Source organism: Podarcis liolepis (genome assembly GCF_965112155.1).
Source record: "Podarcis liolepis genome assembly, chromosome: 6".
Taxonomy (NCBI): domain Eukaryota; kingdom Metazoa; phylum Chordata; class Lepidosauria; order Squamata; family Lacertidae; genus Podarcis; species Podarcis liolepis.
This window is the reverse complement of record NC_139559.1, coordinates 57,883,845-57,910,403: the sequence shown is the minus strand read 5'-3', so window position 1 is coordinate 57,910,403 and position 26,559 is coordinate 57,883,845. Positions and strand designations below refer to the sequence as shown.

Sequence of the window (26,559 nt, the reverse complement as noted above, 5' to 3'; positions counted from 1 at the left end):
CAATCAATCTCCTTTATTGGCATAGAAAAAGTGCATTGTATACATGGATCAGAACACAACACAGAGAACAAAACATAGTAGGAGATACTTTAGCATAAAACTGCCCAGACATTATGAGGTACAAAAATGGCTCTTAGGACCTATGGTAACGTCATTTCATGGCATCACTCAAAAATCTTGCCACATTCTCCACTACAATTATTCAGCACAAAAGACCCCTTGGAAGAGTCAGTGTGATAAATCCCCTCCTTCAATAAGGGGGCCAAATACTTAGCACAGGTGTCAGCAACCTTTTTCAGCTGTGGGCTGGTGCACCATCCCTCAGACCATGTGATGGGCTGGACATTATTTTTGGGGGGCGGGAATGAACGAGCACCAGGCAGGCCCCACAAATAACCCAGAGACGCTGGGCTTCATTCACAGTGGAGGGTGGGGAATATCCTGTACCTTCAAAATGTTGCCTAACGGTATCCCCACTGAATCCACCTATTAAGGGGAGAGCAACATATCTTGAATTTTCCACACCCTCTGTTATTCCTCCTCAAGAACACAAATTTCAGCTGTATTTTGCTTTGTGTAGGAATGTGGATCGTGGTTATGAATCGCTCAGTGGGCAAAGCCTTTTCTAAATTTCTGTTGCCAGTGAGGGATTTGAAGTGGTGCAAATCGCTACCAGGAAATTAAGCTAACGTGCCTCTTTGTCCACTTTCTTTGGGGCATGTTTGTGCATTTCAAAGTGCAATCGTGCTACAAGGGGAATATCAGCCAAGAGAGAAAAGCACTGGGTGATGTTGAGAAGGATGAAACCCAAGCTCTCAGGAATGACAGTGCACCTCTGGTCAGCACCCTCCATTCTGACTCTGCTCTGAATGCACAGATCCATTCTTCAGGAGTCCTTTAGCGACAGGGCTGCTGGGATACAGCCGAGTAAAGCGGGCAAGTGCAAAGATAGGGAAGATGATTCGGTAGGCATTGTAATGCAGAGTACCAGCTTTGTAGAACGCTGTAGCGATGTCACCCTGAGGAGAGGCAAAAGAGAAATTCCTGAACAACCAACATGCAGTCTTCTGTCCTGACTTCATGGTGACTAAATTCCATTTGAGAACCCGGTTGTATGATCACTGCAACCTCTTTCAAGAGCAACTGTCACATACAGTATCACTGAGCTTTTGTTTGGCAAACAAGACTCTGGAAGCAGGAATCAGAGACCAGAGCCAATTAAAATGTAGGAAAGGCGACTAAAGACATTGTAGCATCTCAGGCAGAATATCCAAATGGTTCCATGATTAAAAAATAAAATAATTAACTGGCAGTCTATGGCTTTTTAAAGGCACCCCTCTGAGCTGCCACATGTATGTAACAGTAGGGCCAGCTGTGTCCTGTGCTCTGATACCACACAAACTCAATCCTGATGACACATTTTGATGCCACAGCAGGAACAAGACAGGTGCGTGAATCACTTGGGTGCTTAAGGCAACAGAATACTTCCCACAGGAACATCAGAGTGTCCAATAGAGGGAGAATATGGGAAGCACTTGTAAGATCTTACCTGCCAATGCCACACAAGTGTCCATGTGTGTCCACAATACATTGCAGCCATGTACGAGAAGCATCTTTATGACAACAACAATGCCAATGAGAGTACATTCTGATCTGCCTCATTCAGTAAGTGAGGGGTGGAAAACTTTTGGTCCTCCAAATATTGCTGAATTGCCTATGTAGGCTGGAAGGCAACTTAGCCACCCCCACTCTCAGTACTTGGTGGAAAATGCTCTGTGTTCATTCATTTTACATATATTTGGAGGACATGATCAATTCCATAGGTGGCTGAAATATACTGTTCCTGTCAACCTTGAAATTATATTGCTATGAGGATATTAGATTAAGAAAAGAAATTAAAAGTTGTAACACACCTGAGGCCACTCCCCAATCGATGTCTGTCTGTCAATCAAAACTTGTATTCCTCTTTCCAGAACCCGAACATCAGGATATCTGCAAAGCCACAAAAATATTGGTCATTAGTTCTGTTATCATCAGGGAAAGCCTATCAGTTTTCTTCTCAGGAGCTCACAGAAACTCAATGGGTCCCCCTAGTGGAAAGACCTGTAAGTGCATGAGTACTTCACACAAGTTCAGAAAAGTGAAGAAGCTAAATAAATGAAATTGTGAGGCCTTCATCCAGTCCTTAAGACAGCCTTAACTGCCTCTTTGTTTGGCATTATTTCAATTGTTTGGACTAAGAAGCACGTGGGAACATCTACATATGAAGCTGCAGGAAAATTCTGTCCTCTGTAAGTTTCCAAAAGTTAGCATGTTTCTTTAGTACGCCTTAATTGGTTTGTCTAACTGCTACAGAAAGAACTTGGGCAAAAGCACAGAAAGAACTTGGGCAAAAGCACAAAAAGACAGAAGCCTTTGCTAAAGTAAGTAACTGCCATCTTCTGTGCTTACCTAACAGCCATCAGCCCCAACAGAGCCCAGGAGGTTTGGTGGATCTGGGAAACAGTGTGCTGAATATATTTGCGAAACCTGTAGGATTCAAATTCCTCTCCCCAGCCACCGTCTTCCATTTGCTTGGAGACTAAGAATTCACACGCTTTGGTCACTTCCTTGCATGCCTCCCTGGAAAATATGAGAGAGGAAAGAGAAAAAACAGCCCATGAGATGCCTCGTTGGGTTTTGTTCCACTGTTGGCCTTGACTGCATCCAAATAATCTTATGCACACTTACCTACAGGTAAGGCCCACTAAGCTCAGTTGGATTTACTTCTGAGTAAATTAGGGAATGCATTAGGGGAAGGTAAACAGCATTTCTGTGCACTGCTCTGGTTCGCCCGAAGTGGCTTAGTCATGCTGGCCACATGACCCGGAAGCTGTACACCGGCTCCCTCGGCCAGTAAAGCGAGACCCCAGAGTCGGTCATGACTGGACCTAATGGTTAGGGCAGTGTTTCCCAACCGGTGTTCCGCGGCACACTACTGTGCCGTGAGACATCGGCTGGTGTGCCGTGGGAGGGAGGCGGGCGAGAGGCGGCGGCGGCGAGGATCCGGCGGGGGTGGGGGGAGCGGGGGCCGTCGCGCGCAACCGAACTCACTTGGCGCGCTGCCGGCTTGTCCTCCTTCAACCCGGGTCGGGCCAGGCCTGCTCACGTCCCCGGATCCCCTAGCAGCAGCCGCACGCTCTCCAAAAGCGCAACGCTGCGCGCAACCGCTCGGCCAGCTGGTGCTCTGCGACTCCGCCCTTTCCCCTCCCAGCGCCGGAGGGTTCGCGCGACCGCAGCTGTTCCCTTTCGCAGCGCGCGGGAAACAATTCCAGGCCGATTGCCTTGTGCTGAAAAGCACCGCCTCTCCTTCCAGCTCAGGCCCGGGCCGCCGGCTCCCCGAATGATGTCACGGGGGCGGGGCTTTAATGGTGGTGTGCCGCGAGATTTTTTTCCGGTAAACAGGTGTGCCGTTGCCCAAAAACGTTTGGGAAACACTGGGTTAGGGGTCCCTTTATCCTTTACCTTTTTAAGCATGCATTGGGGCTGGCGCTGTCAATATTATATGCACATGACTCCTCTGCCTTCGATATTTTGGGTACAGGAGCCTGACGGTCTCTCCGCTTCACACCCCTGAAGCTCAGCTCCATCAAGGGCTCCCAGCAGAGCAACATTCATACTAATCTTCTACCCGAAAGGCTGCTTACTCACCCACCACGGTAGATGTATCCCATACATGCAAATGCCTCTAGTCCAAACCAGGTGCCATATGTGAAGCATACGCCCCATCGCCTGTCAGGGAGGAAAAACCCATCAGCCGCTGAATGAAAGATACTGAGACAAATGACAGACTACAACCTTTGAGTATGCCCTTCCATTCACTGTTTGTTTTATAGAATCAAAGAGTTGGAAGGGACCATGAGGGTCATCTAGTCCAACCCCTGCAATGCAAGAATCTTTCGAGTCTCATGTTTTATCACCTGAGCTATCGCAGCTATGCTTTTTTCTGCATTTCTTCCAAAACTTTCACATCCCTCCATTAGCTGCACCAAACAGTGAACAACTAGATGAGGAGAAGGTTTCTTCTTGGTGGCAGTTTTTCAAAGTTTTATCGTCTACAGACAGGACTCTCTTCAAAGTAGTGAAAGGAGGGATGGAGCCAAGTTCATTCATCATAAACCTGCAGTGAAATTCCTGGTCAAAGCCAGAATCTCTTGTTGCTATAACTAGTTGTGCGTTTTTCATTGCTTGCTATTGATCTAACTAGATCTAATTTATATAACCAGTTATTTTACTTAGTGGCTGTAGATCTTATGGTGTGAATACTCCTGATGAATCATGTAGGGATCAGTATGGGATCAGTACATAGTGTTACCAACAGTACAGTATGTTTTCTCTCTAAGTCTAATGACAATGTGAAGGTTTGTGCAACTACCTAATCCTGCCTAAGAACATAGATTAACTGAGGGTGGAGCAAGCTGCTGACACCTGGATATTGGTACTACATTTTAGGCTGCAGGTCTCTAATCACTCCTTAGACACGCTAGCAATCAGTTGTTTGTGGTGAACAAGATTCCCAACTGCCCTCTTAGGTGTCACATTCTGAAATTGCCCATTTTACACATCAGTTTAGGATCCCATTACCTCTAAAAAGAGGCTGGTGCTCCTGTGTTTTCTTTACCATGCACAGAGTTAGGCTGCAGCACAACCCTCCACAGTGGGAAGTGAGAAATCCCATTCTGTGCATGTTTTTTACCCTTCATCGCAGAAATGTTTCATATTTGCAGAATACTGAAAGCACAAACTGCAGACTGTGCAAATGCAGATGAATCAGACGAAGCTCTGGAGGTCTCCTTCTTGGAGGTAACAGGCAGCCTAGGGATGCTACTAAAGGCAAGAGTTCCACTATGTGTGTCACATTCCACGCAAGGCAGCAGTCTGCCAAACTGTTGTGCAGGAAAGTCATTCGAAAGGTGAAGGTTTCCACAGCCCATCAACAACCTCTTCAAGTCCTACTTTCAGAATGCTATGTATGCATTCAGAAACTATGCCAACCCGTGCCGCAGTCAAGTTCAGTGTGGAATATTTGTAAGCCACTCACCCTAACCAGGAGCCATCAGCTTTCTGCATATTACGACAATACTGCAAAGCCTTATTTAGAGTATCACTGAGAAGAAAAACAAAGGAGTCTTCTTATATTTCAAGCTAAACAGACAATAATTAACCCAAGTCCCTTGTAACAATGGCATTCAGCCGCCTAAAGTAGCCTTCGACTTTTTCAGAACTTGGACCTACCCCAAACATGCATTTAGTGGCCCACTTCTTAATGTTTTAACGGCGACGTTAGTGTTGCTATTGTGACCCACCTTAGAGCAGGCTGTGACCCAGTAGTAGGACCTCCCAGCCTAGCAGGTGATTGCTAATTAAGATGAAAAGTGTTCCTCATCAGTCTTTAAGGATATTTAAACCACCAGCAACAGCTGTACATGAGATGAATATCTCACAAAAGTATCACTTCCATGTTGGAAATAACATGCATGCTATGTGTACATATACATATACATATACATATACATTTTCCCAGTGCTTTTTTCTGGGGGGGGGTACGCATACCCCTAAACATTTTGTGAATCCAAGTTTGGCCTCATTGAGGGGCAGTATTTCAATGTGAGTAGGAAAATGAGAGTACCCCTAAACATTTTTTTAGGGGGGGAAAGCACTGCATTTTCCAGAGCTGTGCTGGTTTGTTGCAGCATTAGAATACAGAATTCTAGAATAGAGCATATGTGTATTATAACGTAACAATAACATCATACTCAGCTCATACATTTGCCTGATTTCCCTTCATATATTTACCTGATTTCATCTTCCCGGTGATTTGGGAATCTTTTCCCAAAATGTTTCAATCCCTGCATTACTGATGAAGTACATTCTATATAGGTGTGGTCGACCATACAATCAGCTAAAAAACAAAGTCCAGAATGTTACCTTTCAAGATGGCTTACAGATTTATATCCTTAAAAAGGGAGCAAAAACCTAGCAGTTTAAACAGCGGGCGGGGGGGGGGGAGGATGTCTATAAAAGCAACAGGTCAAATGCCAGCTCTTAACCACCAAAAGCCTAGCAACCAAACGTGCCATCCAATCAGCAAAACAGGCGTGCAAAGGGTGTGGCAAAAGGAGGTGACTCTGGCCACACCCACAGCTGGCATGCCCAGCAATACCCTCAAAGTAATGTGTCCCCTCCCTGAAGGCTGTGAGGTGCTAGGGTCATCCTAGGAGAGGTGGCTTCTAAAATAAGCAAGACCCATGTGGTGTAGTTGAAAACCAATTATGTTGAATTAGGTCCATAGACTCATTGGCAGCCACTATCAATGGCACTGCATGAGCCCTCATGCCTCCTTCCCAAAGCCCAGTAAGTGCTTCCCCCACCTTTGGGAAACGTGGTGCAAAGGCTCTGGGATGCTGCCAGAACCCTTGCACTGCCTTCCCAAAGCTCCCACGCATACAAAGCTGTGATTGCGTGACTTGGCATCTATCCCCCAAACTATGAAACAGACTTTGCTTGTGAAGATGACCAGAAATTCACATAAGATTCCCATTTAAGTTGTTCTGATACCAAGGCTGTGTTCTTACCATATATCTCTGAGGAGTTCATTATCTCCAGTAGCCAACTCCCACGCCTGGTTTCATAAGACGAAAAACCACCATCAGAATTTCTCATGTTCAGCATCTGCAAAAAAAAGTACAAGTGTGATTGGGGAGGGAGCAAAGCAAAGGGTTTAAGAATGGGCATGGTGTGCTTTGTCTTACTTGCAGAGGTGCACGATGATCACTCCTGCCCAGTCCCACCAGCCACTCCTGTGCCCTTACTTCACTTGCTCTTTTCCTAAACTAAAAAGCCCCAAATATTATAGGGGTATGTAAAATCACACCTTGAAAAACTAATCTCTTTACTTCAAGTGGAGTTAAACAAATGGAGAGTAGTTCTCCATACACATGTAGTCATGCCAGTTGGCCCTCTCTCACCATATTAGGCAAATGGAGAACTCAGTGGATTGGGAGATTCTGTTCTCCTAGCAAACACTAGAAAGTGTCATTGCTCCTTGCGACTATGATGAGGATTCCAGGAGAAAATTTGCTAATTTGCGTATTTCTATCAAATGTGATTTAACTCCAAATTACCACTATATGGAAGGAGATTAACTCATTATATATTTGACTTCAAATTGATTAAGTAAAACGTAAGCATGTAATAGCTGCTTTCCACTGAACAAAATCAGTAGTCCGTCTGTTGTCAATCCTAATCCCCAGTGAGCTTTCGATCCAGCTTATTGGGGAAGATTGCTCTCAGTCCTGCTACCTTACAACCCTTTACCTGAGCTTAAGAAACTCAAACTTCAAGACTGATCATCCTTCACAGAGGATACAATGCTGCCATAGTGACACTTCCACCAATTCTCTTAGCCTACAGTCCCACAAAACCAATATTCTCCTCAGCACTATTACTGAATGCTAGATGACTTCAGTCTTCCCACAATAGCTTCCTCCTGCCTGCTCCCCATTTTCTCTTCTGAGCTTTCCCCCTTCTCACCACATTGACAGCATCAAAGAGGCGCTGAGGTGCCACATGATCTTCTATGAAGGGGCATTTTTCCTCCAGTAGCATCAATGTCCTCATGGCCTCAGCAGTGCAGTCACTGACTATCCAGTCATTCTCTCGATTGCTGAAGGGGAATCCACCCTGGATATTGAAGAAAATACATTAGGACTCCTTGGGCAGCCATCAATGTAGAATAATCTCCTCCCAAAAAGATCCCAATAAAGCAACCAGGGATTTGACAGGTGATCCACATTTCTCTTACAGGATCCTAGACTAGATGGGCCCTGGCCTAAACCAGCAGGCTCCTTGGGTTCTCAGAATTAACACTTAAAGACTCTTTTTTTGCTGGCTATGTGTCACACAGACAGGACACAATTCTGGATGTACCTTGTTCATCTGGCGATAATATCTCTGGTAGTTAGGTGGGTTATCTACAATCTGAAAAACAGATTAGCAGCATATTAATAAAAGACAATCAGATTATATTTATAACCAGAGAAAGCTAGTGTGGCATAACAGTTTGAGTGATGGACCTGAGACACCAGGATGCCAATCTCTACTTCCTCTCAGCCTAAAATTCCTCATAGGGTTGTTGTGTGGATTCAGTAAGGAGGAAGAAAATTTCATTAAGCTGCTTGGAGAAAAAGATGGGCTATGCAATAATTAATAAACAATAGAAAATAAATTAACTCAGTCAGAAATATGGTCTGCAATTTAGAAGACAGAATATGGCTACAACCTGATACAATGGCAGCACATAGGGTTGTGTCAGGGCCAGCGCTACTCAAAGCAGACTCACTGAAATTTATGAACTCAAATTGGGCATGTTTATTAACCTAAATGGGTTTGCTGTGAATAGGATTCATACTGTGTACAACCCATAGTGTCGGTTGAGGTAAATTGCAGTGGATATACAAGGTTTTACACAGGACTGAAGCCACACTATAGAACCGAATTGACATTACAGTCAAGGATCACATGGGCTTCAGATTAAAAACCTATTATTCTATAGTCCTGCCATGACACATTATTCAGCTGAATGAATCTCATGCAATCAAGAGGCAGCTGGACCACACTCTGGCTCTGCTTCCCATGACCACAACACCCACACATTAAGCTTTGCCTATGCAGGCATCCATGTCTAAATGCACGGATATCAGAGGCAGGGCTGGGGGAAACCATACAACCTTGGAAGCTGCCCTTCAACATCTAGGTCAAGTAGGCCCATTGCCTTTGATACCCTAATAGCTCCTTCTCATGATGAGTAACACATGAAAGATGAGTAACACATGTTACTTTGCAAAAAGAGACAAGTGTTTCCCTCCTGATTCTTTTGCTGAGACAGCTGAAAGCAGTATTGATTCCCTGTGTATGTTATTCCAAGGATCAGTGCTTTACCTGAGAGGCTTTCAAGAATTCATGGGCTTTTTTCAGACAGGATGCATAGTCAGGATTGTTCTGAACCCCAGCCTAGAAAAAGACAGAAGTTATGCTTAAGGATTCTGACCCAGGAAAGTCACAGAGAAAATCTCAGACACTTACATAAAAGCATCACTTTGGACAGCCACAAAAATAAATGCAAGTTCTTCAGGGATAACTTCAGTGCTACAAAAGGAATACTCAGTGTGTGGATTTCTGGACCTCATGTCCTAAGAATCACCTGGAGAACATGCCTTTCCTGGTGAACCATGACAGGCATACGAGGTGTTCGGATCTCGTAATGTGTGTGCTTTGGTTAAATAATGAACACACACCATCTACATGCCAGTTCATTCATCTAAAATATACATGTAAATGGAAATTATTGTGGAGAGAACAAAAGCAGAATATTTGACAATATAAAATGATACCTCCAAGAAGCCTTGAATGGCAAATGATGTATCCCAGGTCTGTGATCCCATGACCTGATATAAAGAAAGGAAGAAGAGTTTTGTCCATTAGATCAGGGGTGGAGAACCACTGGCCTGGGATCTAAAGGCAGTCCTCTCTAACCAGCCCTTTGGATGCTTCCCCAGTCATGTCCACTTCCCGGCCTACACCCTCCCCCACTGGCCTTGCTCTGCACACTCCTGAAGGGCTGGAACGTCTCATGGAACTGTGATAAGGCCTCCTGCTTAACTGAGTGGAAGATGGGGAAAGATGTGGGTGGACTGGTGTGGAAGCCTCTGAATTTCATGTGGTCAGAATTGTGTGGTAGTTGTGGGAGATCTTAAACAACTGTTTTTTTCACATTTTTATTTTCTGTTTTAAAATGTATGTTCCAGTGCACTATTTAAAAAGAAAGCAAGAACACTAAGAATAAATCAGTAATTAAAGGGCTCCTCCACATGTTTACTTGCCTGATTTTTTATTGTACTGCTCAATTCCCCTGGGTTCAAGAACTTTTCCCCTTGTTCTGCAGCCATGGCTTGCAAAAATCTGAACTTTTCTGCTGGACTGAAACTCAGTTAAGCAACACAAGTCTTTGGATTTTCAGCACATTAGATAATATCTGGTTCAGCATTTTTAAAAGGTGCTACATGACCTTGTGTTATGTTACATCTTGCCTCCTAGCCCTAATCCTGGGGTGAAGCTACACAATATGCAGGAGATCCAAGACTGGATTCTCCTGATATTTTGATATCAGGCAGGCAGAAGACAACTCAGCTTGAGAGTCACCAAAGCAATGCAAATTGTAGGCCATAGCAATTCCCAACATCTGGGTCCACACTACTGTACCTTTATTAGCATACCATCTTGTCCAATCCTGCAGAGATATAAGAAGCAGAGATTATAAGAAGCAAGTCCATGTAGTTCTCTAACTTCATTGCATAACAGGAGACCAAGGCTTGACAAGAGTAGAATAAAATAGAATAGGCTTTAGGAAAAGGGACCCCTGACCATTAGGTCCAGTCGCGGACGACTCTGGGGTTGCGGTGCTCATCTTGCTTTATTGGCCGAGGGAGCCGGCGTACAGCTTCCGGGTCATGTGGCCAGCATGACTAAGCCGCTTCTGGTGAACTAGAGCAGCACACGGAAATGCCGTTTGCCTTCCCTCCGGAGCGGTACCTATTTATCTACTTGCACTTTGATGTGCTTTCGAACTGCTAGGTTGGCAGGAGCTGGGACCGAGCAATGGGAGCTCACCCCGTCACGAGGATTCGAACTGCCGGCCTTCTGATTAGCAAGCCCTAGGCTCTGTGGTTTAACCCACAGCGCCACAAGAACAGCCAAAAAGCAAAATCTCCCTGAAATCTCTTCCAGACAACACGATGAGTGGGACACAGGTGTGCATGACACCTTTCTGAGTTCCACCTATGCTGCAAATAAGGATATGTTCACATATGTAGCTTAAAACACAACAAGGTGATTTTTTCCTACTGCACTGCAAGCTGCATTTGCACAGTGTTGTTCACATCTGGGGCAGAGATGTCTTTACAGAGTGTGCATGCCACTTCTGGTCCCTCCCCCCCAACTCCCCCCCACGGAACTCCTAGTGATAAAGCTGCCATCTGACCATCTGTGCTCATGTGCGCACATACTACAGCTGTCACAGGTGTACACACCATTTACATTTCCTAGTCCGATTGACCTTGGTTTGAAGAAGGATCCAGGTCTGCAAAAGCACACTTATGCAAGACCATGTTCAGGATTCTACAAAGATGGGTTTGAATAAATATGCCAGCCTTACCAAAGGTAGTCATAGATCCTGGAGATATGTTCTTGAAAAGCTGGAGAATCGGCTCCATCAGCATACCTGCTTATTAGCACATGAAATGCTTTACAAGTCTGCAGGACAAAAGAGAATATCATTCCAGTTAGGAATTCCCCTCTGCAATACCTGCATGCTTAGCACTCTCATCTGCCACACGACTACCTGTCTGTATCTCACCAGCCAAACACAGAAACTCTTCCAAGCAGGCAGAACAAGATTGCCACAAACATAGCTCTCTGTTTGGTTTTTGAAGCAAAGCTTCCTCAGGAGAATGAGTATATGCTGTCATCAAAAGGAATTTGTTCCCAGTACAATTTTTTCTTCACAAAGGACCTACCGGGCTAGAATTGGTGGCGTTCGAGAATATGTCGTCAGCCTTGATTTGCTCATACATTTCTGCAATGGCTTGCTTTCTGAAACTGGTGAAATGGTATCTCTCATACAAATTGAAAGTAGCTGCAGAAGGAATAAGAGAGTCACTATGAACATCACAATCATGTTAATGCAGTTCTATCTTCCTCGTGTGTTTTGGGCTGCCATCCTCCATGCAATTACCTGGAAGAGGGCGCCATTGAATTCAATGGCACTTGCTTCTGAAAGATCTTTTGGCTCAAAACAGAGGCAGGATTTCAGCCCCTAATTTCAAATATGATTTGGGGGGGGGGGAATCTGCAAAAGAACATGGGTGTGAGTGAAGGGGTTTACCACAGGTGGGCACCAGTTGTTTGGGGTCATTTGGTTTTTTTCTTTTCATTTACCCCCAACTTCCATTAACCTTTTGCAGATCCCCTCCCAAAATCTTTCCCAACAAACCTCCACCCTGGACCCACCCCCAAAATTGAAGAGCCAAAATCACAATCCCTGCCAGATTTTCTCCTTTGGCTTGGGCAAGGTTACATCTAGAGAAATGGAATGAAACAGTTTGATAGTTTTAAGGTTCACTGGGAAGCAAATGGGGGGGGTCATTAAGCACCATAAAACTGCTGCTGGGTCCCTCCCACTAGCTCTCATTGGGATCAGTAGGGCCCCCAAACTATGAGAATGTAAAGAAGCAAAACGTGTCTTTCTTCATTTGTGGGCCTTCCACCTTACCTGCAAAAGAGGACACAAATTTGCATGTTGCACAACACACACACATTTTATGCAGATCTGCGTTCTCTTTGGCAAGTGAGTCAGAGAGCCCAGTCAAGGTACAATGCATTGGACCCAGATAATCCTGTTGGCACCCCTGCATCAAGTAGTTACATATCTTGTTTTTCCTTAACTGATCACAATGGCAGGGGATCCCAATTCACACTGTAAAAGTAATGGGCGGGGTAGAAATCTCAATTCGGATCATGTGAGGGATCCCACACGCTGTCTTCACAGTGTGATTCAATATCCCTTGTCCTTGTAATTGGCTAAGTATTTGCTTGCTACATATGATAATATGAAACTTGGGAAATGTTGTATGTTCCCATGGATATCCTCTGGTGAAAAGTGTTTGCCTATACCAGCAGAAGTCTCTTTCTCTGTGTCAACTAAACCCTAGGAAACCTACGTTGGAGGCCTGAACTCCCAGAAAAAGACTTGCCAATTCCAAAATCACTCACCAAAAGCAGCATCCAGCATCCAGCTGTGTGCAGAATGCAAATCGGCTTCGTAAATATTGTTCCTCTGGGCTGGCCAATCAATGGTGGAGAAGTCCTCCACATAAATCTCCTGGAAGGAAACAATGAAGTAAAATGACTTTCATAGTAAAGAAGCAGAAGGATGCTGATGTACTTGACAATTGTCATTTCGGATCTTTAAAAAAACCCCAGCAAATTCATTTTAGCATTTTCCTCTCCCTGTGTTATGGCATCAACTTTCATGAGCTATAGTCTACGTCATCACCATTTTGATACTTAAATGAAAAAGTATGTTATAATAAATAATAAATAATTATTAATAAATAAATAAATAAATAAATAAATAAATAAAACATTAGAGGAGAAAGAGATTAATGGTTCAACAGTTCTTCATTGATTTGTTTTTCCAGTAGCACAGAAGAGGGGAGAAGAAAGCTCCTTTTACCACACCAAAAGAAAGAAAGAAAGAAAGAAAGAAAGAAAGAAAGAAAGAAAGAAAGAAAGAAAGAAAGAAAAGCATCAAAAAGGGCAATTGTGGTATTACTGTGATGTAGGAGGCAATATTGATGTTGTTCATCAGTTTTTATGAAGAGAGGCAAAGTGTTAAGGAATACTCTGTGGCACAGGAAGCACAGAACCATTTAAATAAATTAAAATAAAAGCATGAATGGAGAGAGACTTATGTGACTTGGTAGGGTGATGCCATGAGCACCATCTCCACTCCAAATTCTACCCTCCCAAAGTTGCCCTCCGCTAGAATAGGGATGACCAAGTGGCATGTTTCCATGCCCCCGCCTCTCTCCAAAATAAATATTCCCATGGCATTTTGAAACACCGATGCTCTGAGCTCGACTTCTGCCTTAACTGGAAAAAGGACACCCAGCTCAGCCTTCTCCCTGTCAGATACAAGCAAGCAATCCCCCAAGTGCAGATCCAAGGGAGTATGAGGGTCCCACTTTGACCAAGGATGGTGGGATGTTTGGAGAATGTTGCCTTGCCTCTCTTAGACTCTGAATCAATTCATCTTCTTCTACAGTCAGGCGAGTGGCATAGCAGTAGCTCATCGCGAGGGTGATATGGCGAGCGTGACACCAGTATGTTGAGGGATGTCCCGGCAGCCATGTAGGAAACAGCCTATTTCAGAAAGATGGAAGAAACAGGTTCATGGAAGACAATGTCAGGAATCCTGGATGTAGTGGTAACACTAAAAGCAGGTTATATTGCCCTTCATCTGAGGATCAGGGCAATTTAAAGTATAAAAACACAAAAACCGGTAACATAATAACAAACAAAGCAAAAATTCCCCACTATATTGTTGGTGCATTATTTTGCTTTCCAGAGTTGTCATTCTTATCTTTATTTTTTTATGGCTAGGGGCCTCAAATACTGGAACTAACCCAGGCCTCTTTGGACCTCTGAGAGTGGTGAAGATTAATATGGATTAATTTCAATTTCCAAGTCACTGTTATTTAATAAAGAATTTGTCTACTGTGTAAAACTGTAGACATTGGGGGGGGATTTCATGATTGGTGACATGGGGTGGGGATCAGTAAACTTTCGGACACATACCACAACTCGGGAAATGGTGAATTCATTCCCTCCCAGCTGTACAAATTCATAATGGCCAGCCAAACTTTGCCCAAGTTAGGGATTCCAAGAGCGCCACCTGGAAAGAGAATTATCAACATCTTTGCTTCTGTAGACTGAAGGGAACAAAGCCAAATAAATTTACAGTGAAAACCTAGATATGATTATTGCCTTGCTGTGAAGATACTGTGAAGATACTTTGCAAAACTATAAAAAGGGAAATAGTGCTTGGAAAGACCCTCTTTTGTACAGGAAGATGACAAATACATTTAATCCTAGCTTTCTTTTTTCTAGGATTGTTCTCATTATTTAGAGAGAGAGCTTTACATGTTATTTTCCTTTTACATGTTATTTTCCTTTTACATGTTATTTTCCTTCTTACGGTTTTTATTTGCATAATGCCTAATAAAGGTTTGATTTCATTTAGAGAGAGCCATATGGCATGTGGTTTTTCAGATTTCTTCTTACCCATATCAGGAGAAGACATGAGTATAAGAACTGCTGTGGTGTCCACATTTAATACCACCCAACACTACTTCTATGCAGGTTTTATGTCCTCATCACACGAGGGGGAGAAAGAGAACTGGGCTTACTGGCCCAGTCCCCCCACCCCTGCCCCATCGCACCCTCATTGCCTGGCCCGGCCACACTCCACACATTGGAGGGGAAGTCTAGTAGCAGTTGCACAACTTTAAGCTATGCTCACTGCAGTGTTTCTGAACTGGCTGAACCCAAAGAGTTCCCTCCTCACTTTTCCTATAACTGCACAAGCTACCCAGAGACAGGGTGAATGCCCTGATCATCCTGAAAACATATGCTATGTATTTCTCAGACTGTATCCATGCAGAAGGAACCACCTCACCTCCTAGTTCCATTAAACCTTATGTGAATGTGCGACAGAAAGCTCAGCTTGACCAGAGTTTAGTGATGAAGTGCCTTGGAATTCCACCAGAGTGCTGAGCTGTAGCCTCCTTCTGAGTGGCTGTGGATACAGCTAGCTGGGCAGGGGTGTGTGTGTATGGAGTCCGCACTTTGGGAGGAAAAAGAGAAAGCCGTAGAGACGGGGAGAGAAGAGTTGAGAGTTGGCGTTCTTTGAGTTCAGCTAGATACAAACAAACTCTGAGGACAATATCTGTAACCAGAGATGGAAGTCTGTTGAGTTTAGTTTGAAAGACATTGATTAGTGTCTTTTTAGGAGTGTACAGACAAGAGAAAAACTGGGAAGCTGAATTGGGGACAGGATAAGTAGAGTTATGAGGGGGACACTCTACTTGGGGTCCCAGTTCGGAAAGTAGGTGACAGAACTTCTAGAGAAAAAGCAGATTCCCAAACCAGTTGGAGGGTGATCACCTGTTATCCTATTAGAGCCTCAGGAGTGTGATTTACAGAAAGTTGGGAAACTGACAGCAAGCACCACCTTATTTAAGACCCCAGGTATTAAGACCAAAGCTGTAACATCTACTCACTTAAGTTTAAGGAACTGAAGTGAAATAACTGAAAAGAAGCTATGCATTTACCACTTTGTTTCTGTAAAATAAAAACCTTTCCCTGTTTAACTTTCCTAAGTCTCCAAGTACCCGAGAGTTTTCTTCATAAAACCAAAAAGATTAAGCAGTAGTTAAGAGGGGGGTTCACCGTAAAACACTACTGCAAAAGGAAGGTTATAATTCACCTCATTCTTTGTATTTCTAAGAATACAGTAAAATAAAATTTTATCACTGTATATTGTGCATTGAGTGGCATAAAAGGGCAGGTCCATTTCCCCCTTCCCAAGAGTTTCCAATATAAATTTTAGAGAAGGGGAAATGGGAGGGAAGATATGACCAGCATCTTCTATTTGGGACATAGACACAATTTCTATGATCAATCTATGGTGATTTCTAAAAAGACCCAAAAAAGAAGGGAGGAAGGGGGGGAGAGACAGAATAGGAAGATGCTCCCAAATAACTACATCAGGGCCCCCAGCTTTGCCTGGGCACTACACTCCAGCAAAATGGATTGATCCAGCCCTGGCGGAGATTTCTGCCTTACCTTTCTTATGGAGATTTATCCGAGCCCGCACTACATCTGGATGGTCAGGCCCAAGTCCAAGGATTCGAATAGCTATGTAGCTAAAGGTTGTGCCAAATACTGTTGACTGTTCTTTAAGGTGACTACATTAAAAGAGAAATCAAAGAGCTATTAGAAAGTGGACCAGTGAGTCCAGAGGTCTAGAAATCTCTTTGAATTGTTTAGTTTCCATTCTTCTGGTGCATTACCTTAAATTCAAACGCTTTTCTGAGAATTTGCCTCACCCATACCCAGTCAGCTAACCATTAGCCAGGACACCACAGAATACCTTCTTTTGTTTTCTATTACCTTTTTAAAAAAGTAATGCCTTAAGGAAGGGCATTTGGTGCTTTGAAATCTTTCCTTTCATGAGGCAGCATGGGCTTGAGAGCAGCTCACACAAGCTGAGCACCAGTTGAAATTCCATTCCAGCTAAATAAAGTTGATACCATGCTACTAAGAATTCAGATTCAAAGCTCAGTCAAACTCCGATCCATTTTGTGGTTTGCTATTGGTTTGACAGGATACATTTGGATGGAGGCAACCTGGCCTCACCACACCATTTATCAATAGTAATACTTCCTATAGATGGTGCTTTTCAAAGGCAATAGCGATGTCAGCTATCATATCTTCATTATTGTTGCCTCTCTCCACTCCTCATGCCACAATTCTATCTTTCTCCACCACAGCTGGGCAACTTCAGTACATGCTGAGGCCAGCTGGCATTCTGGTCATCTGCCCTGGTGCCCAGTTCACATGGTGAGTATTGCAAATAAAAGGCTCACAGTCAAAAGACAGCAGAATGCAGAAGTGATTTAAAGAAGCCTTGACAGGGGAATTGCATCATGGACCAGCCCAAGACAAAGATATGCAGAACTAGAGCATCTTTTCTCGGGCCACTCTAGAGAAGCTCACACCCTCCTTGGACTACTTACAGGCCCCAGCCACCATCTGGAAGCTGTTTTGAGAGGATGTAACGCAGGAGCTCTCTCTCGACCTCTTCTGGTAGTGAGATCTTGGCAGCATAACATGACATCAAAATAGCTGTTTGGTTAAAAAAAAGAAGAACGTGTGTAGTACTTGACAATCTTAACTTTGGTATGATTTGCCAATAAACCGCCTGTTTGGATATTGAAACGTAACTTATGCTTTTGTACCCCATTGTTTGTTTGTTTTTACCATCTTGAAACAGAAGAAAAGGGTCAAACATAACAAGATTTGTGTTTTTACTCTAGTATACGCCATTGTACACACTACTTGGCTGGGGAAATGAGCTACAAAAATCAGTGAAGAGCGAACTTCAAAGAATGCCTGTGTTTCAGTTCTCATACTGTTTCTGAAAGTGCTAATAAGACCTTTAACTGGAAACTGAATCAAATTTCTCTCTCATCTTGATCTGCACGCAAATCAAATTTAATTATTTATATACCACTTCAGTGGCATAATCCCGCTAAGTGGTTTACAGAAAATATTAAAATTTTCAGTAAAGACAGTTAAAAAAAATAATTAAGATTAACTGTAAGGGGAAGAAAAAATATTAAATCATCTGGTCTACCACATCCCCATACAGCTGTATGCTGCCACCGATGGACAGTATCCTGCACAATGGATTCAATGGATTATCCCCCTGTTCAGAATATACTGAATAAGTATTCTGCTTTGTGAGAGAGGCTAGACTTAGTTTTCCTAAATAGAGGGATTTAAATATATATATAAATTTAACTATAGGCAATTCTGAGAATGAAGAATTTCCCAGGCAGGTGACCCAAGGCAATCTGGCTTGAAGAACATACACATCTGATGAATCGGACTTCCAGGGAAGGTAATGGAAGACTAAGTGTCGACTCCTGACACTCCTGTCAGCAGAAATAATTATGCAGTGATGGAAGATAACAGGGATATCTATCTTAGTTACAAAAACTCCCTTCTGAATTAAAAGGGTTCAAGGTTTAGCCTCTCATGCATGGAAGAAGACATTCATGACACTGAGATCAAATAAGTTTTCAGAGAGCGGAGAAGTGTCTCGAGCGAGAAACATTCACACACTGCATAATAGCTCTTAAAAGAAGGCCTCAGTTTAAGAGGTTTCTCCAAATGTCTACCTATTTGTGTCTGTCTGGTAAAAGAAGATAAACAAGTTTATAGAAAATATACAGGGAGTTCCTCCTTAGCCAGTTAATGTATATGTGGTAAATCCACTAGTGTCCATGTACCTGGTGCAAGAGAGAGAACGCCAGAGCACTCCATGGCCCAATGGCCATCTTCTGCTTGCAGGCCAGAGAAGAATTTAATCGCTTTCTGGACTGCTTCCTGGGCGGTGCTAACTTTGGGCAAATCTGGAAAGAACTTGCTCTGTAAAACAAAATAGGAAAAGTAAGAGAAATGCACAAAAACTAAACAGACTATCTACAAGACAAAGTATGCATTGTGTTAAATGTCTTGTTACATTTAATGCATCTGATCGGTCATTTAAAAATAAATATAACAGGGAAGGGTAGTCAGGATTGGAACCATGACAGATGGAACCATGACAGATAGAATATAAGGGACCAGAAGATCACGTAGTCCAACTCCCTTTGCACAAGTAAGAACCCTACACTGAATCTGGCTTGCAGATGAACTCACTCAGCTTTCTAGGTATCAAGCACAGAGCAGCTACCTTGTAGAAAGTGATAACCAAGTTATGTATTTCAGTATTTCCAGTAGATCGGCATATTATCTTATTCAAGGTTGTCTTTCTTTCAAGTAGGGTTTCATATTCAACCCTGACATTATCAAGTTGCAGTTGTACAGCACCAAGTGGCAGGCGGTTGGACTAGGTGACCCTCATGATCCCTTCCACAATTCTATGATTGCAATAACCAAGCTTCCTGTGCTCCTAACTGAGGTGTCAGAAGATGAGAACCCAAAAGAAAAAGGACCCAGCCCTTGGGAAACTGCTGCTAGGCAGGGCCAAGCCAGCAGTCCTCGTGCCCTGTGCTCCTTTTGTAGCCTTTCCGTGTTGTACCATCTGTTATCATTAAGCCACTTACAGTGTCCAGCCCTAAAGTGTAAGCCTCGAGTGCATTCTGTTCACGGGCACATTCTTCACCGTCTGCCACGTAGTACCATTTCTGCCGCCCTTCCACGGAGCTGAATCGCCAGCGAGTAAGATCAGTTTTGGGTTCTATTTCATGTGCACCTTTTCTTCTGCGCAGACATCTGCCAAAGAACACAGAGGAGGTGCGGAGTTTGAAACATGCAAACAGACTATCGGTTTGTTATCCTATCACAGGAAGTTATTCTGAACCCCATTCTGTGGTCCTTCCAGCCAGAAGTGAGGGACTGACATGTCTATTGATTTCAGTGGGTCTATTCATGACTAATTTGTCCACTGATTTCAGTGAGTCTACTCTGAGTATGGCATAGTCATGTAACACCCATAGATCCTTTGCTTTTTCTAACTAGCTCATTATGGAAACACTTTCTATTCTCTACAACCATATTTTTGTCCCAGTTGTTAAAGCCATTTGTTCAGAACATAAAGAGGTTAACAGGGATGCTTTATGAATTTCTTTTATAGCCGATTCCCTTAGTATAGTATTTTTAGGAATGCAATCCTATACAAAAGTCCCAGATTGATCAACAGGACTTATTTTCAGATAATTTGGCATAGGATCACAGCTTTAATTTCCAATCTCCTCACTTCTGTTCATTTACCCAAGTCTTCTCCTCAACATCCCCCCCCCCTTCTTCTCTTAGCTACTTCACAATATCTTTTCAAACTTGAAAATGATGAATTTTAACGTGTCTGTCTTTCACATTACCTCTTTGGGGGTTTCCTTGCTGCAATCTCTTGCACACCTTTCCTGGAGAAAAGCCCCAGTGAAACAGTGGTCCTTACTTCTGAGTAAGCATGCACAGGACTGTCTTAGTAGACTATTTCATGTTAGAAAATTTAGGTGCAATTTTCTAATAAGTCTTTCATTGGCCTCCAATAATTGGCCTCTGTTTTTGAAATCAATAATTGACAAATAATAAGGACTACTGATTCAATTCCAAAAAGATTTACTATTTATGTACTGTAGACTCTGCTTTACTTAAATTAATTTTTTAACCCATCTTCTGCTTATCCCCTTCTGTTATCAAATAGTGTTTGCTAAGCTTCACGTAACATCATAGTTATTTTCATCTCATTCCTCTTTTATTGCAAATTTATTATAACTAAACCATCAGTAAATTGGGGGGTTGAGAATCAGAGGCCACACCTGTCTTGTTTCTCTTTCCAATGAAAGACCATTACCTAAGGCTTACAAGTTAGTTTTTGCAGGTTGCTTTGCCAGAAATCCAACAAAAGCTTTTTACACCAATTTTCGTTTCTGTTCCTAATCACAATCAAAAAGTTCCATTCTATTTTTCACACCTTTTTGTATCAAGAAATTGCGGACTAAAGTACAGGTGCATGCTAGAAGAAATGAGATCATAAACTACGGAACAGAACCAGCAAAAAGGTCGTTAAGGTTTGAACTTGACTAGCTAGCAACGGCACATCTGCGCACACACGTGTCGCTTTTCGCTGCTTCTGCGCATGCACGTGACATCATTTTGAGCATCTGCGCATGCGCAAGCAGCGAAACCTGGAAGTAACACGCTCGGTTACTTCCGGGTTGCCGCGGAGTGCAACTCAAACACGCTCAACCCGAGGTATGACTGTATCAGCTCCACGCATGGCATGATGGGGAAAGATAGACATAACATTTTACAAGGACAGGAAGAAACACCACGAACAGAATAATTGCCATACACAGGAAAAACAAGGATATAGTTTGAGTGCCTCACTTGTAGTTCTATAAATCATTGAATGTGTCAACACAAATAGACGTTATTAATGCTGCAGTTGTTGTATAAGGGATTATTTTAACTGGAATTTAATTGAAATTAGGAAGATTTTGGAACGCAGAAATAAAGAAAACCACCAAACCATCAAATCTAGCATGTGGGGGGCCACCTAAATTATATAATCCAGTATTTGAATGATTGGTATTAGTAATTGTATTATAATTTGGTATTGTTGCAAATGAGGCTATTATTGGATTGTAATTGAAAATTAACAAAAATTATCATCAGGAAAAAAGAAAACCCAAATTGCTGCCTTTTTATTCCTTAATACATCAGGTTAATTACCCTTCCCATCTTATTTTTGTGAACTTCTCCTGTAATAAAGCTTGCTTAATCAACATGAATTAAGTCAAGCAACTGGCACACTTTGTTATTTTATTTAACCATCATCCTAATCAAAGCATATAGATTGCACACAATGTACTTACGTCCCATCAGACATCTTCTTGGGTTGATGAAGACTGCCTCAGATTGTTCTGGTTATATTTTAGATGGTGCAAGGCTTCAGGTACACAGGACACTGAATAGGACACTGAACTCTTGGACTCTGGGCTAGAGTTTCTGCCTCAGAAGTTCCACAGTTTCTAAAATATTCACGCTCCCAATAAAATACTTGAAGGTTATATAAAGACTGACCTAACCAATCATAGCAAGAATAACTTTACAGGGTGGGATCAGGAGTGTTAATGTAATCAATGAAAGGCACACCCACAATAACAAAGGTCAATGTATTGCAGGGCTATCCTTGATGCATTGCACCGACGTTTTCTGGAGATAAAAATCTACCATGAGTAAAGTAACTTCCCAAAAGGATGTGTGTTGAGATTTCTTGAAAGTCAGACTCTTAGCTATGCTATGTGAACTATCTACCCTAATGCCCTATGAATGCTAATCCAACATGACATGGAGATTTCCCCAAATGAAGACAACATCCACCTATGGGAAGGAAGCAAATTGTATCATATGCATAAATTGTGAAAGTGCCTCTTTTGCAGCGATGATGTTTTCTGCAAGCTGCCATGCACCTGAGAACCGGAAACATGTGTTTCAAAACCTGGTTGAACTTTAAGTGAGAATAGGGGTAAAAAGTAAATTCTGGGAAATGTGATTAAGCGGCAAACAAAAAGAACAGATTACATCATCCCTTGCTCCATTGCCTCGTCAAATTGCAGTGGTGTAGTGTGGGTTGCCAGTGCCAATGGCAAGACTAGCATTGTGCCCCTTAAGACAAATATTGCGCCCCCTAACTGGCACCTCCATACTGCACACTGCTGCTCGCAGAGGGAGCTGTGCAGCAGTGGTGGGACATGCATGAACGCTTCTTTGTGCTGGGGGTGGGTTGCTGCTGCCGCAAGACTCCTGTCTACACACCTCCTCCGCTGGTGGGGGATACCACACAGCTGAGGGATGCAAGGGCCCATTCTCACTACAGCTCCTGCTCAGCATGCTGCTTAGGTGAGGTGGGGGGATCGGGAGGGCCTCCAGTCGGGGTGGAAGCTGCAGAGTTGCACCCCAAAAATGTTTGCAACCTGGTCAATCTCCCCAGTAGACCCCCCTACACTACACCACTGACAAATTATAATTATAATTAGCACCCTTTATCTGATGAGCAAACGTTAGTTTACAACATAAAAACAAACAAAAAACATAGTAACAAATAAAAACAAAACCTCACCAGTTTAAAAGCAATAGATTGGTACCCATGACACCCATTCAAAATTCCAAATGTGACCACAGCCCCAAAATGTTTACATCAATACCCATTGATGTAAAATGATACACATTGGAACAAAAACAACAAAAGCCCTAATAACCGCACATAACTGTATTTGCAACAATTACCCTAGGATAGTCTGAAAATGTCCATTCAGTGAAAGCCAATTTTTCTACCCACCACTCCCTTCTCCTACCCCCATGTTGTTGCCCCGAGGAAACGATTTAGTGCGTAAGGAAGGGAGAAAACAGGAAATATTAAGTCAAACTTTCCCATATTACCAAAACTAACTCTATCCTACAGCTACCAGGCTTCTTCAACTTAGGGGGGGGGGCAAATCTCACTGCTCTTATGCCTGATCAGATAACAAAAAAACCACCCACCCAAAATATATGGCCAATCTGGTTTTGTAAACTGTATACTCTTCAGCAGTGTTTCCCAACCTTTTTTGGGCAAAGGCACACTTGTTTCATGAAAAAAATCTCGAGGCACACCACCATTACAGCCCCGTGACGTCAGCGCGCAGCGTCACGCCGGGAGGGACGCACGAAAGTGTAAGTTTCAATTTTTTCCCCTCCCCCTTGCCTTCCTTCTGTGCCAACCGCCAAAAAGCCAAGAATCGCGGGACCGCCAGCGGAGGGGGGAAGGGCAAGCGGAGGCAGCGGTGAGCCCCGTTCCTCCCCATCCGCCCCATTCCGTGCAAGGAGCGCGAACAGGTGTGAGAAGGGGGTCAAACCTGCGGGTCGGCGCCGGGGAACCTCCAAGCTTTGGGGGTGGGGGGGAGGAGGCAGCAAAGCGAGGCAGGAAGGAGAGCGCGGCTTGGCTGGGTGAGCTTTGGCAGGGGCAGGGAATGAGAGCCGCGAGGCGGGCGCTGCGGACGGAGGCGCTGCCCGCCGAGCTCGCAGGCAGCCAGGCAGGCAGACGGCGAGAGCCCCGCACTGGGCGGCCTCTCCTCGCCGCCGCCGCCCCGCCTCTCGCCGCCCGACTCGCCCGCCTCCCTCCAGGCAACATCTCGCGGCACACCAGGCAACATCTAGTGTGCCGCGGAACAGTGGTTGAAAAACACTGCTCTACAGTATTGTACAGTTAACAGTGAAGCAAGCTTTGTAGAAGAATCATTAGCATGGAGAAAGTGACAGACTTTCACAGGAAAAGGTTTAGGACCAGAGAGTTGTTGACAACAAAGAGACAAGCATCAAACCAACTGAAAGTACAGTATCACATGGAGAAAGAAAGATATTAATTTACCAAGTAAATTTTAGTGAAAATAGTTTTGGAAAACTGCTACAATGATTTATATGGAAACTCAGCCAGGGGGATTCGAGGAAGTCACCCAACAATGTTAACAAAAGTGGAACTGTTACAATTAGGATAAATGTTTGCTTGTTTGTTTGTTTTTTGATGTTCTTTTTCTACTTGTTTGTTATAAATTTGGAAAAACAATAAAAAAATTGGGGGGGGGGATAAAAAATGAAAGTATCACATGGAGCTACTGAAAGAGCGATATTTTTACTTTGGTACAGATAGCATCTAGACTGGACCTCAAGCCATAGTGATAGTCAGTGCAACAGATGCAAATAGGCTATATGGGCATGCATTTTTCCCACCCGTAAAAAGCTGCCTTCTAGACCGAATGATGCTTCCGAGTTGTCCTTAAGGGCAGCTCTACACACAGCACCCTACATTAGCCAAGCCTAGAAGTTACAGAAGTGCAAGTAAATGTGGCACAGCCAAGTGCAGTCAAAAAGGTAAATATCTCTTCTCACCCCCTTTTCCTTGTGTGCAATGTATTTTAGAACAGGTGTGGGGGAACCTTTGGCCCTCCAGGTATTACTCAACTTCCACCAACTTCCCTGGCCATCGGACCAGCTTGCTGTGGCTGGTGAAGGATGTAATTCAGCAACACAGGGAAGGCCAAAGGTTGCCCATACCTGTTTTTGATCGTAATTTTCCTGGCAGGGACTGTTTTAGCCACCCATTCCGAGAACTTCCCCCAGAACATAATATTTCAACACTACAGATACAGTGCTGGGTTTCATTTAGGGTGGAGGATGGGGAATATCCTAGTCTCTCAAATGGTTGCCTAAGGGGAGCAGCCTTCCCCAATGAATCCACCTAATACAGGGAGAGCATCTCTCGGAATTTTCCATATCGCCTGTCATTCTTCCTCAAGCACACAAATTTAAGCTATATTTTGCTTTGTGTAGGGGGTTTGTGTGGCTCGGTGGGCAAAGCCTTTCTTAAATTTCTGCCAAATTTCCGTTTACCAATAAGGGATCTGAAGTGGTGCGAATCCCAATGGAAGAGGACTGGGAAAAATTCAAAGACTATTTACAAAAATATTATAAGTTATATGAATGTTAAGAATTTGCATGACTTGGAAAATCTAGCTTCAGCAATAAGATTCGGTGTTATGGGAAACTAAGTTATAATTATGAAAGGACTAATGTTTAAAGTAATATTATATTTATTTTAAGGCAAAGTAATCAGACAATAAGTATCTTAAACATAAAATATAACTATTTGAAAGTACAAAGGAATGCATGAAACAAGGTAATAATTTGCTGATATCTTTATTGTAAAGAATGCAGGGTGTGGGAGATGTGGGGAAGTCCGGTTGGTCATGAGAAAATATTTTGGAAAGATGGTCTTTTTCTTCTTTTTTTTCTTTTCTTTTCCTTTTACTGTTATCTCTTTATATATCTGACTTTACATTTGTATCTGAAAAAAGCAATAAAAATATTTTTTTTTAAAAAAAAAAAATGAAGTGGTGCGAATCCCTACAAGGATATTAACGTGAGTGTTCCTCCAGTTACTTCTGGACTTGTTTGCGCGTTGAAAGCGCAGAAACAAAAGGAGCCTCTAAACTTTTCCTGCTTTGGCCTTTTTAGTTAGTCATTTTCTTAATTCATATCTGTTCCCATTACTCCGGGCCGGCAAACTGAAATTCTGCAGCAAGGAGCCTAAAAAGAGGAGGATTTAAAGAGTAGGGATGCTATTTAGCAAGGCCTCTTCACGTGTCACTAAAGGCTGCCTGAACCTAAATCGCCATGGTTATTGGCGGACTTCATCTGCACGCCCGAGAGGGGGGGAGAGAAAGAGCGTCGCTCTTTCGTTTCCTTCAACTCTATGGTTCCGGCTCCGTTCCGAAAGGGACGGGGCATCGCTGCTGCGCACGCGCCCCAGTTTGTTGCACCGCAGTCCCGCCACCGCGTGGTTTCTGCCACGGGCTCTGCAAGAGCTGGAAAGTTGCAGCGTAGGGTGGTAACGCCGGCGACCGTTGCAAGGACAAGTCTGGCCCTGCAAGCTTCCCCGGGGATATAAACTGCACCCTGCACTTCAGCGGCGCCTATGGTCGCTTTTCTTCTCAAGGAGCTGCTGCGTATGAAACTTGACTCAGCTGCGCTTCCAGTTCAGCGAGGTTCGTGCAAGTCCAGTGCTTTTGT

At 43.4% G+C, this 26,559-nt stretch overlaps 1 protein-coding gene across 1 annotated transcript; it reads right to left on the bottom strand.

Annotated features, from left to right (window-relative positions):
- On the bottom strand, nt 1-25,259 carry LOC310709768 (lanosterol synthase-like). The gene is made up of 23 exons (XM_083509811.1): nt 24,180-25,259; nt 21,828-23,534; nt 19,554-19,722; nt 18,735-18,873; nt 17,457-17,565; nt 16,504-16,625; nt 14,455-14,551; nt 13,884-14,019; nt 12,868-12,976; nt 11,613-11,731; nt 11,252-11,349; nt 10,300-10,327; nt 9,432-9,485; nt 8,980-9,051; nt 7,969-8,019; nt 7,573-7,722; nt 6,615-6,711; nt 5,836-5,941; nt 5,081-5,146; nt 3,691-3,771; nt 2,452-2,622; nt 1,914-1,992; nt 1-1,019 (listed from the first exon to the last, which is right to left on the bottom strand). The coding sequence occupies exons 2-23, from the start codon at nt 21,839-21,841 to the stop codon at nt 840-842; spliced, it is 2,247 nt and encodes a 748-aa protein (XP_083365937.1). The 5' UTR covers nt 21,842-23,534; nt 24,180-25,259; the 3' UTR covers nt 1-839.
- Between the last annotated feature and the right edge of the window lie 1,300 nt (nt 25,260-26,559).

Bases quoted from the DNA above. Each gene is read 5' to 3' on its own strand.
- LOC310709768 (XM_083509811.1), bottom strand. The intron at 18,874-19,553 runs GTAAGTGGCTTA...TTTGTTTTACAG, and splicing joins ACACTTTAGGGCTGGACACT to AGCAAGTTCTTTCCAGATTT. The intron at 14,020-14,454 runs GTATGTGTCCGA...TTTCTGAAATAG, and splicing joins TCACCATTTCCCGAGTTGTG to GCTGTTTCCTACATGGCTGC.